Source organism: Schistocerca piceifrons, chromosome X (genome assembly GCF_021461385.2).
Source record: "Schistocerca piceifrons isolate TAMUIC-IGC-003096 chromosome X, iqSchPice1.1, whole genome shotgun sequence".
Lineage (NCBI taxonomy): Eukaryota > Metazoa > Arthropoda > Insecta > Orthoptera > Acrididae > Schistocerca > Schistocerca piceifrons.
This window is the reverse complement of record NC_060149.1, coordinates 273,851,136-273,864,452: the sequence shown is the minus strand read 5'-3', so window position 1 is coordinate 273,864,452 and position 13,317 is coordinate 273,851,136. Positions and strand designations below refer to the sequence as shown.

The window sequence follows — 13,317 nt, the reverse complement described above, 5'->3', positions numbered from 1 at the left end:
CAGGAGATCCCGGGTTAAGTCCCGGTCAGGGCACACATTTTCACCTGTCCCCATTGATATATATCCATGCCCGTCAGCAGCTGAAGGTGATAATATAATTCTAATAACACTAAACTGCTTCTCCAACAATGTGGGAAAATCCACCGATGTTTTCTTCATGTGAGAGGTAAAATCCAATATATTTGTGGTGCAAAACAGCCACAGGACCTGATGGTGTTCATTATGCTAGTTATTTCGCCTTACTGAGGCACTGAAGGGGTACTACTTGATTGTTTTATTAAAATCTGAGCTCACTAACAATATCCTAACATTTGGATGGAGACAATAATGCTTCCCCTATTGAAACCTGGCAAGAACCATATTAGTCAAAACAGTTGACAGATGGTCAACAGATGCCTCATACAGGCTCTTGAATGCCGAAACCTGAGCTACTGTGAATTTGGAGGTTCTTAACCCTACTGGCAGAGGGCATATGGGCATACTGCGCTACCCCTGTTAATTTAACCCTAGTGGCAGAGGGCATACAAGAGTCAAAATAACTTTGTTGTTTTTTACCTGGTATAGACGTGTTTCTAGATGATTTAATGAACTTCTGCTTGTTAGCAGCCTTACAACTGTAATATACTAGGTACAGCTGACCATGGCAGGTCTACAAAATTAGTCCTAGGCCAGTTTTAGGTTTTCACTGAAGAAAATTATTTGTATCTTTGCATTCGTGGAGGATGGGAGGATTAACTCTCCCTGCAGTCGTGGTCCAGTGAGACAGCCGTCCTTGCTCGTGTAAGCCAGACCTGCTTAACAAAATTGAAAGGGTTGGGGGTCTTAATATGTACGAGACGTACATAATCAAGAAATATTGCTTGTGAGGAAAGGCTTCTTTGTTAATTTCACGAAATGCACATGCTCATATTCAGCAAAGTCACTGATGACAATGGTGCTGAGTGACCTAAAGCTGATCCACACAGCCCCCCCAACAACAACCCGACATGATCAGCCTGCTCATGAAATTTATATGATTTAATAGTATTTTGTTGAGTGTTTTCAGACCACATCATCTGGCTGAAATAGGAAAGCATACAGCAGTTCATTGCTTGCTACACACTTATTCTAGAAATCCAATTCAGAAAATTTTCTTAACAGTATGAGAGGATAGTGAGAAAAACACCATATACTAATAAATGTGAAACCTAATAAAATGAGGAAAATCTTGATGAATTTAAACTAAAACAAAATCTTCACCACTGTCATTTCCATGACAGTATTTTGCTTTTTGGTGGTATGGAGAGAGTTGTTTATGAAATGTTGGAATTTTTACAATTTTAGAACAGTTCCCCCAGCATGTAACTTAAAAAGTGATATTATTTTATTATGAGAGTGTGCCGAAAAGTAACACCTCCAAATTTTTCGTGTGAAAACTCTTAAAGCTTTTTAAGTGAAACAAACATTATTAACATTCTACATCTCTCTTCCTCATTCTATGTATTTATTTCTCAAAATAGCTACCCTGGCAATGAACACATTTCTCCCAATGATAATCCAGTTTGTTGATACCATCAATTTAGTATGTTGGAATCCACTGACAGAGCCGCAACCTCACCTCTGTTTGCAATGAATGCTTCATCACTATCAGTATGAAGTCCTTGAAGATGTTCTTTAAGTTTTGGAAACATATGAGAATTTGATAGGGCCAAGTCAGGACTGTATGGAGGATAATTGATAGTGAACACAAGGCATCGGATTTTGCAGATTTGCAGTGCTCGTGTGCAGTTGGCATTTTAGTGCTGAAGGAGAGGGTGTCCACGTGTGGATGAACTCTTCGAATTCGAAACTCGATTATGACACATTGTTCTCACATGCTGGCATAGTTTTGTTAAACACAGTTAATTTACACTCTACAATTTGGAGCCTTCTAAAGATGTAGAATTTTAATAAAATTTGTTTTATTTGAAAAGCTTTAAGAATTAAAAATAAATAAATAAATAAATAAATAAAATTAAAAAAAATTGGAGACATTACTTTTCAGTATGCCCTTGTATTTTTCTGTATCTGAAATACTATCATAAAACAATTCCATTACACAAGAAATGTAATAAAATATAACTGAACTCCATAACTACTAAGAAACTCCAGAATGAATTTCCACTCTGCAGTGGAGTGTGTGCTGATATGAAACCTCCTAGCAGATTAAAACGGTGTGCTGGTCTGAGACTTGAACTCAGGACCTTTGACTTTTGCACACAAGTGCTATGCCAACTGAGTTACTTAAGCATTACTCATGACCTATCCTCACACCTTTACTTCTGCCAGTATCTTGCATGTTTTAAACTGCCATAAAGTTTCATATCAGTGCATGCTCCCTTATGGAGTAAAAAATTTGTTCTGGAAACATCCCCTAGGCTGTGGTTAAGTCGTGTCCACAAGATAATCATTTCTTTCAGGAGTGCTAATCCCACGTATTTCATGGGGGAATTACTATGAAGTTTGGAAGGTAGGAGATGAGGTATTGGTGAATATAAAGCTGTGAGGATGGGTTGTTAGTCATGCTTGGGTAGCTCTGTTGGTAGAGCACATGCCTTTGTAAGGTAGAGATAATATCCAGAGTCCAAGTCTTGGTGCTGCTCAAAGTTTTAATCTGCCATGAAGTTTCACTAAAAAACCCTCTTATGCTTTTTGTAGTTTTACGAATAACTGCAGAAATGTTTTGTTTTCAGACATGAAATTAGTAACTCAGTCTAAGGTAGAAGGATGGGATCCCGGGAAAGAAGCATAATTACCAACCTTAATCTCAATAAAAATTGCATTATAAATAATCTTATATTGCATAGAGGTATGAATTGTCGGTTTTCCCAGCACAATAACAAAATCCTGCAGCGACATTTGATTGCAAACATATTTAGGCAATGTGTGGATGCTATAGTGCGTATGGCTGCAGTACAGGAGTTCAGGCAATTTTGATTCGTGCACTTTTGTTCCTGTGGAAACCACAGTAGTTCATGCAAAAAAAGGGGCATCATGTGGATGTACTGTAATATTATTATTGTTACATCATCATCATCGAGTGAGTGGTTATTATATGTAGGTTGTACCTTAAATTAATTACATATTTTACACTGGTTTACAATTATATAACTGAAGTTCATGTAGTACAGTGAATTTATGTGATCATAATGCCACTGTAACACAGTTCACTATTTATATTATGTATTGTGTTAAATTTAGTTGTTTTAGTTTTTTTTCTGTTACAGGGATATAAATGGAATGACCGTTTGTTTTAAAATGAGGTTCGGGCTTACTCAAGAAATTAATAAAGTGCCTACAGCTGATCTTTTTCTAAGGTAAACATATGTGTATATTTCTGGTTGCCCAAAAACTCAGATCAGGTAGTTTTCTCACTTTTAGTGTGATGCTGTTTGTGAAAATTACAACACTGAGAAAGACATGAGAGTCAGATATAAATAATACCACAGATGGTTATGGTTATCGGTTTCGATCGTGCCTATGTGTGTATGTCACTTACATTGTGACAAATACTTGAACCTAAGGGTTTGATGAAAGTAATAGAATCTGGCACTTTCAAAGTTCATGGTCTTTAGTACCATACATTACTGTTTATAATTTTAACAAAGTATAGGCTGGGGTGGCCATTTGTTCTGGTAACAAATTGGAGAACCTAGGAAGCCCCATCTATGTCTGTGTAAGCTAGTGTTTGTGCTCTTCTGCAAGTTTGTTGCTAACATGTGGAGAGGCAATAAAAAGCAGACCAGGAAGCCAGCACAGAGTCTCATTTCGCTGTCTTTTAGCCCAATGTCCAAAATCATTGTTTCATTCCTGTACACAGGTGCTTGTGTACCAAGAAATGGATGATCTTAAAATCCCGTGTCACCTCTGATGTGAGAGTGAAATTCTAAAATAAGTATGTTCCGATCCATGTTGGGTTATGACAACAACAGTCACATAAAAATGTGAGCATTTAAATGAGCTATAGTGCTGCCCAGCTTTCCATCACTACATTCCACTTGTTCCACTGTCAATACATTGATATCGTTAAAGCATAAAACATTCAAAAGATTTGTGTTAATTACTTTGACACTATTTGCTAGAACTTATTTACTTTACAATATCCATGACATAAGAGCAAGAATCATCATAGTAAACAATGATACTGGGGAGAGATTCTCTTTTTGATACATTTGTCAATAGAACATATCAGAGTATGTTCAGCATCATCAAGCTCAATCATTCTTGGTAAAATATAGTCAGCACAAGCTATGCCGTGGTTACAAATAGAACAGTGATCCAGAAAGTGCAGAATAACTTTATTTTTGTCTATGCTAGGTATGCTGTGTCATATTTAATGGGCATAATTTTCACATGTGTGTCAGTAATACTTTTCATTATGGCCTGTTTCATTGTTTTAAGCTGTATACACTCCACTAGTTGTATTTTTGTTGTTACTGTGCATATCTGAAGATGGCCATTGCTGATGGAAAACAGTAGCCTAAGGACGTAACAAGTTTGTGATCATAGACAGAAATAAAGAAATTTATTCTAAATATAGTCAATTTTGTGACTTGAAGAACTTTTTGATTATATATTATGTGCAATGGTTTCACTAATCACTGCTTGTGATCATTTTCAATGGATGTGAGTCACTAGATGCAAATACCACGTAGCTATGGCTTATCTAAATGCATGGCAGAGACAGGATGTCTGCACAATGATCCAGAGGTGCTTAGTGCACTGTGTCAGATGGCACAGTACCACTGCAAAAGAATGGAATGGCAGCTGTTGGCAAGACACACTATACAGGTATTGCCCCAACAGAAGCTGAGAGAGTGGGGTGTCGCTTTCATTAACTGGTTCAGCTTGCCCTCTATTTAGTGATGTAATTTTTCTTATGCACTCTGCAGTTGGTTACATCTTAATTCTTTATCTGTCTATGTTAATGAAAAAACAGTGGAATGTAAAACATAGTCATGTTTCTTATAGAAACGTGCTCTATAATACCTCTTAAATGCACACCGATTTTCTTGCCAACTCTTGCACTGCCTCTTTTGGTTGAGTACATGCTTCCAAGAGATGTATTTCCTCACATTTTTTCATGCAGTGCCTTATGTCTTGGCAGAAATATTCTTCTGCAAGAGCTTTCTAGAAGCTGGCACATCACGATTCCAATGTACACCAAAATACCATTCTTTGTGCCTCGTGTTAAGAAATGTTGTCACATTTCTTCAGTACAAGCATTGACAAAAGAAGCTATAGAATCAACCAGTATGATGACATTTCTTCTGATACCACAACTGAATTTACAAGGGGTGAAATTTTTTAACATAGACTGAAATTCCTGATTTAATTAACATTCAGTAGTTGACATCCAAGATTAAATTGGAACATGGCACAGTTATTAATTACATACAAGGTGTGATAAATATGATGAATCAGTTTGATCTGTTGAGACAGGAAGCGTCTAGTGGGAACACACTCTGACTTGACAGTCAGCATCCAGAGATGGTAGAGTGAGGTGGTGTTTACCATGTTTGACGTGCATAATTGATTTTAAACAGCGCATGCTCACTGAGTTATGTTTCAAGTTGCAAAAAAGTGACAAACTTGTGAAATGTTGAAATTGGTGTGTGGTGATAATGCTGTAACTTTGAAGAATGTTTACAAGTGGGAAGAGCGATTTAAAAGTGGAAATGAGTCGGGAGAAAATGGGCAATGTTTGAAATACCCATTAACTTGAAACCAAGGAAAAAACTGAAAAGTGGCAAACATTGTTCATTCAAACAGCCGAATAACTATTCAAGTGCTTACTTAAGAATTTAGCATCTCGTATGGATCCGTGCAAGGCATTTTAACCGATAATTTGCAAATGAGATGAGTTAGTACAAAATTTGTTCCCAGACTTTTGAGTTGTGAACAGGAGGAAACTTGTGTGACAGTTTGTGTGCATGGAGTTGAAGGATCATCTTCATTCAGAGTTCCTAATGGAATACCAGTGAATCTCCTCACCCTAAAAAGTCACATCAGTCAAAATCAAATATTGAAGTCGTGCTCTTTTGAATATTGAGGTCATGGTGCAATCAGAGTTCATGCTGAGGGGAACAACTGTAAACACTGAATTTTACAAGGGTGTACTGCAATATTTGCAAAAAGATGTTCATGGAAAGAGACCAGAAAAATAGGACAGTGGCTTCCTTCATCAGGACAACTTGCTGTACCACACATCGCTTTAGATTCACAAGTTTTTAGCCAAAAAAAGTGTTCCTGTCTGTCCACATCTGTCTTATTCACGAGATTTAGCATCATACAACTTCTGGTTCTTGCCAAATACTAAAACTGTGCCTAAAGGAAAAAAAAAAAAAAAAAAAAAAATTGACACCATTCCTGGCATTCAGAGGGTCACGACAGAGCAACTGAATGCCCTTCCGAAATAAGCCTTCTGGAAACCCTTTCAGTCATGGATTCAGCATTGTTAGCCAAGGACAGTACTTTGGAGGAAATTAAATCAAATTCCATGTACTATTTTTACTTTGTTTGTGATAAAATTATTCACTGTCTTTCCTGATCACACTTCGTATATAATTGCTTACAGAGGAGTACTTCTGAAACATATACTTACTGCTTATGTAGCCATGTTACATTCAGGTGTTCACCCTCAACTATGCTTTAGTATTGAGCCATCATTGTAGACACATTTGTAAGCTGTTCTGCAGTTGTGGGAATAAGATAGTGGCTACCCTGCACTATGGTCACATTGCGTGATACATACTGGCTATTCACTATATGACTGACTCTGCACGGCCTGCAGGAACCAAAATATCATGGTAAGACACTCATTTCCTGAAGGTGTGTAAATCTTGCCGCCATGTTCAGACACACATGCTGATATTGCAGCTTTCAATATTAATAAGGCATGCTGCCACTTATTTGACTTTTCCACTTTGGTTGATGGAGCCTCACTGGCTTAGCTTGGGATAACTATTCTTTGTAGGTGTTGTGATTTTCACAGACATTAGTGTATTTTATATTCATTAATTGGTAATATGTTTAGAATGTCTATCAACAGTGCCATCACATATATTTATGTACAGACATTTAGAAATTTAGTCAATATTCCAAGCATTGTGAATGTCCTGAAACATCACATTTACATTTCAGTAGAAACAGATATGTAAGTCCAACAAAAAGAAGATGAAAGTTTCTTAGGCTTCCACTATATGTTGCGATTAATGGAGGTGTTTTGTATTCCTTTCACAACAATCACTTGAAACTTCCCACTAAACTACAGGACACAGGCTAATTTTCTAATTTTAACTGTGGAACTTTTTATTTTTTAATGAATGTTTTTAGGTTTCAAAATGACATGGACTATTTTATAACATTCAGGGTATTGATTTCATACATTTGAAACCAAGTTTGGACACTTATTCTTATACTATTAGTACATACTTAGTCTTCTTACTGAAACTTAATGGTGTGTTTGTCAGCTATTCTTGTGTCACTCTTTTTCAAGTTATAATGTGTTGTAGATCTTTGAACTTGGTCAGAATATGCCAGAAGAGGTCATATTGTGCCTGCAACACACAAACATTATCATTTTGTTACTGCTTACACATGAAACATCTTTCATAACATTACCATACCTTGATCGTTTTGATTGTATTAATGTGCTTTCATAAATTATTTTTATTGGCACTGTAGATAAATAAATAACCTTCCTCCACAAAATAAAATATTATACTCTATTGGCAGTTTTGTGGATCACACTGCTATTAAATCTACCACTCACGTTGTGGATTGAATGATATTGTGACTGGTGCAAAACAGTCAGTTACAGGCCTCACAAAACATTCAGCTAAAATGAAATGAAATGTCGTGTGGCTAGGGCCTCCCGTCGGGTAGACCATTCGCCTGGTGCAGGTCTTTCGATTTGATGCCATTTCGGCAACCTGCGCGTCGATGGGGATTAAATGATGATGATTAGGACAACACAACATCCAGTCCCTGAGCAGAGAAAATCTCCGACCCAGCCGGGAATCGAACCCGGGCCCTTTGGATTGACAGTCTGTCACACTGACCACTCAGCTACCGGGGGCGGACAACATTCAGCTGTAAACAAAGAAAGCTACACTAGTGTTTCTCCCATTGCAGAAAACAGTTATCTGAAAGAACAGTGTCTACATCCTTTGACTGTTGTCAGATGTAAAATTATTTTAGTATACAGTATTGATCACATATTTGTTGTGAATAATTTGTACTAAACTCTTAAACATGATGCATGAAAATGTTTTATTCTTTCAGTTTAAATGCCGGACATGTCGTGCAAGCAGATTTGAACTCGCACTCGGCAGGATACCCATTACTGCCTCAAAAGCCACTGACAAATAATGTACCATATCCAGTTGCACCTAAGCCAGCTTCTGGAGAGGATTCTCCTCATGAATATGAGAGACTGATAAATCTAAGGCCTTCCAGACCAGCTCCTAAACCTCCAGGTGGTACTAATTCGGCAGGTACCAATTATGCAACTCTTTCTGCATACCAAGGTTAGTAATTATATTTTAAAGTAATTCTTCGTAGTAGTGTTATGTGACTAAATTTTCAATTAATGGTTGGGTAATTGATTTCAGTAGATTAATTACCTTTTGGCATGCACACATAGTAATTTCATGCTCTGGAAATGAACTATGTTGTTCAAAAGAAGGGGGGAGAGGAGGCAAGTGCGATTAGGACTTGCACTCTGAGGTTTCCGTACAAACTTAATTATGTGTATATGTAGTTCATCTATAGGTTTTCATAAGTGAGTTTGCAAATATCAAAATCTGTGACATAAAAGGTCATATTTTTTGATTGTATTGACTTAGAAACGTACACTTTTTACACCACCAAGGGGCCATAGGCAATTGGGCATGACATAAATTTCACCTTTACACCTCTTCCTGTTCCTGAGAAAATGGTTCATGACAGACAGACAGACAGACAGACATATGGACAACAAAGTGATTCGATCCTATAAGGGTTCCGTTTTTACCAATTGAGGTCCAGAACCCTGAAACGGAAGGAAAATTAAAGTTTAATTTCCCTTGTGAATAAATAATATTTGTAGAAGATTATTTATAAAAAAGTTAAAACTGTGTGTTGGACCAGCGATTGATTATGGACAGTTATGTTGTGTGGAAAGTGTTCTTAGGATAGAACCACTTGACCCTTACCTCTCGGACCAACACCAAACTACTGTGACCTTTCCATTGTAGAATAAGAATATCTGCCAAAGAAAAAAATATAAACCCATGTTGAGTAAAATTATTCTTTTATAATTAGTGGTAGAAAACTCTCGGACTGAGAGGGGTAAATATTGTTTAATCAAACACAGATTAGTCTAGGAGGTATTATTCAGCAAGTTCAGCCACAATAGTTTCTCATCAAACATTATTTCACTTGCAATTTAAATGAGCGGGGTAATTATTTTAATACAAGGACATGATTATGGTGGCATGTGCATGCCTTCATGTAGTCTATTTTTCATCAGACTTTGTCCATGTTGTTACCATTCATGCTTTGCTGCTTTTTATGAAGTACACCCTCATTCTTAATGAAAAATGTTAATACGATATGATGACGTTTATGTGGGAAGTTGAACTAATACAAATTTCTAACCGAGGTCACCATAAAATTGCAATGTTTCAATGAGATTAGTTCCTGTCTTTTTCGTAGTGTTGTAATGTTTTATTCTTTGTTATGTAGGGAGACTCACCTCAAGGCACAAGCAGTATGTAGCACCTGATGTCACTCAAACGCTTTGCGAGAAGACAAGAGTGAATCTCATTCAAATGTTTCACATATACTAGTATGCTACGTCAGTTTCACACACAAATCTTTAGCCATCCATGTATATTGCATAGCATATAAATGATACTTACTTGATTTCAGCTGTTGTTTTTATACTGTTTATAGTTTTCACAAAGAAGTTCAAATTTTGTTAATTCGTAGTGTGGTCCATATAGGTTTTGAATTGTGTGTTCTTCAGGCCAACAGTAATAAGTTATGTTTTGGAGTAAGGCATTATAACCTGAAAAATTCAGCAACATTCTGCCATGGACTGTGAACTAATATGAAATTTCTTGACATATTAACAGCACTGTCCATGAAAGGCATTATCTGGATTAGTCAAGGCCTGACACTATTAAGACTGATTCACACTTCACAGAACAGAATGGAATGTCATGTTAAAACATTCAGCAATGAATTTCAAATGGCAGTTTCACACAGGCCATCAGTGGCATGGAACAGAATGGGGCATCATCACCAAGGTTGTCAGAAAGCAAGTTTTGACATTTATGGTGGTGGGGGAAACAGTGTCATCATCTGCTCACATTGGAAGTTACTTAGTTTTGCTGACTTCACTCATGTGGGAATTTTGCTTTGTTTTCATGACAAATTGCAAATGTTCATTAATAACTTGGATATTTCTTCCTTTGAGTGTTCTGCCATAAGAGAGGTGGGAAATGATTTATATTTTACAATAACTGAACAGAGTTGATACCTACACTGTGTGTAAATAACATAAATTGATGAAGCAATTTTCATTAAATTATGTTTTAATAAATGAACAAGTCAGCTCTATTGAAGGAGGAAAAATACTGTTTGACACTATTTGCTACATAAGGGGAAAAAATAATGGATAAGATACAGGCCGTACGTATTCCCATATACATATTGTTTAATGTGTTTGTATGTATATATTTTCACTAGCAAATAAATGTTGTTTTGAAAAGTTGTTTAACTTCTTAGCAATTTACCATGCACAATTAATGAAGAACATCCATTATGAAGTTTGCTTTGGCCATTAATAAACTTCATAATTGTTACTCCCTTAATTCCGATACTACACTTAGACTTCTTGTACCATGGTTGGGGTCTCGTAACCTTACTTCCACCGTTCGGTACTGGGCTGAGCAAATTGACATCTTCGTCTAGTGTGAACCCTTCACCATTTGACTGTGACACTGCGTGATGACACTGCCTGATGGTCCATTCCATTCCATTGACATCTAGTGTGAATTGGTCTTTATAATAGAATTTTACAGTATTTTCGTCAATTCTTCTTCTTCTACATTATCATCATCCTCATCATCATCATCTTAGTATTCTTTTTTCTGCATTTATATCCAGGTATCATTTACAACATAGTTTTGTGTGATGAACACTCTGTTGCAGTATGATTTCCTGAAGCCGTAAGTGTTTTTCAACACTTTGTTTGCATTAATTACACCACAGTGAAATATCACAATTTAGCTCAAATATAGTGTTAATTAAAATTTCAGTTATATAAGTGTTCAACGTAAGTTAGTTTTATTGAGCTATTGATAGTGAAATCCTCTGGTAATGGGTATGTTTTGCATTAAGATAATGGCTCAAATTAAATTTTTGTGCTATTGTAGTCTCTTTAGTATACTGTTCCTGAATAAGGGATGAAGCTTGTTACTGCAAGCGTACTAGTAACTTTGCTTGAATATGCAGAATATTCTTTCCAGCTGCGCAGGGTAGCTGCGTGATCTGAGGTGCCTTGCCATGGCTCGCGTGGCTGCCCCCATCGGAGGTTCGAGTCCTCCCTTGGGCATGGCTGTGTGTGTTGTTCTCAGCATAAGTTAGATTAAGGTTTGTAAGCCTTGGGACTGATGACCTGAGCAGTTTGGTCCCATAGGAACTTATCACCACCACCACCACCACCACCACCACCACCATTACCATTCTTTCCAGCAGTAACTTTACTTGCCGTGTTCTAAGAGCATGATGAGTTTAAAAATATGTAATGTTATTTTCAAATGCACTCCATCATATGTTTACTGAAACTCTGGAGTACGTTGAACATTCAGATGCAAGTCAGTCCTAGTCAGATGTGTGTTGAACACCTGTGTAAAACTTCTGCCCATTGGATACATTACAGTGTGAATCTGTAAGCTTCAAGCTGTAAATAACTACTGTCAATACAGAAACTGTAAGAGGCATTTTCACACACTCTACTATGTGCCTATCAAGAAAAACAAATGGTACATTATCTTTTACCACAAACAACAAACTAGGTGATTGCCCAGTTTCCACCACACCTGTAACAGTACGGTCTAACCTACAAATGAGTTACAGTGGTCAAGTAGAGAATATTGGGTGACACTTTAGATACAATGCCTTGAATGTGTAGGCTCAAGCATTGTGAGAAATCCACAGTATCCAACCACAGACACAACAAGCACATAATGAGACATAGTGGATTGGATAATCTCATTGTACTACAGGACAGAAAAAAATGGGGTTACTTGAACTTTCTAGAGCATCTGGAAACATTGAGACTAAAAAAATTTGCTGATAAAGAGAACTCAAGAGAGCACAAGCACTGCCATAGCCTTTATTATTTCAGCAATTTATCGGAAATAATTTTAGTTTCCGCGGTCAGTTCTTTTGAGGTTTCAGAAAGTACATCAGTGTTTTCATTGTAAATCCTGAATGTACATGTTAGTGACTGTATGCATTATATCTTAGATGTTGTATTATCTTTGGTGTGCATACTCTGTGGGTTTTTTTTTCTTCTTCATATAATATGTGTGGACTGTGCATAAGTAATGGAGCATACATGATGTCCTATGAATGGGAAAGAGAACATTCTCCAGAGAAGATCCTCAGAGCAAGAGAACCTTCTCTGAGAAAGTTCTCAATTTTGTATGGATAAAAAATTTGAAGCATATTCCCTGACAGGGGAGTTCCTTTTCACTGCCTCCCCTCCTCCTTGAGAAGGTTCTCAGTGTGTGTCATCTGCCACATTCAGCACAGAACACATGCGTAATCGTATATTTAACTCAGTTGCTCAAACAGGCAAACTATTCAGTGTACAAATAAAGAACTGACATCAATGTTTTTTGGAAGAGTTGCACATTTTGATTGTGCTTTTGTGTGTGGTGACAAATAATTGAGATGATTATGCACAGATTACAGAAATGCATTTTCTGATGATTTTACTGAATTTTCAACATATGGGAAACTTTCTGTTGTTGAAGTTATGTGAACACCTTATGTGAAAGAAGTCTTCAGATGATGAGAGTGTTTTGATAAGTCTGGTAACTTTCTGTGAAAGAGGGAGACATATTTGTCATGCCTTCATGGTTGATAAGCTAGGTTGTTCCAAGGCTTTTATAAAGAATTTCAGCAATGTACAGTGTACAGTTCATTACTGATAGCCATCAGAATTGGTCAGTGTGTTGACTGCAATTGAAAATGGAGAAACCAAGGTTCATGCTGTTAGTAAAGATTTTCGTTTGAAGG

At 36.9% G+C, this 13,317-nt stretch overlaps 1 protein-coding gene across 3 annotated transcripts in view; it reads left to right on the top strand.

Annotated features, from left to right (window-relative positions):
- The window catches only part of LOC124721095 (multivesicular body subunit 12A), a 50,492-nt gene that overhangs the window by 18,907 nt on the left and 18,268 nt on the right, over positions 1-13,317 (top strand). For all 3 annotated transcript variants that reach the window (XM_047245915.1, XM_047245914.1, XM_047245916.1), the window contains exons 5-6: positions 3,246-3,335; positions 8,305-8,549. In XM_047245915.1, the coding sequence (XP_047101871.1) occupies positions 3,246-3,335; positions 8,305-8,549 (335 nt within the window). The remainder of the gene's footprint in view (positions 1-3,245; positions 3,336-8,304; positions 8,550-13,317) is intronic.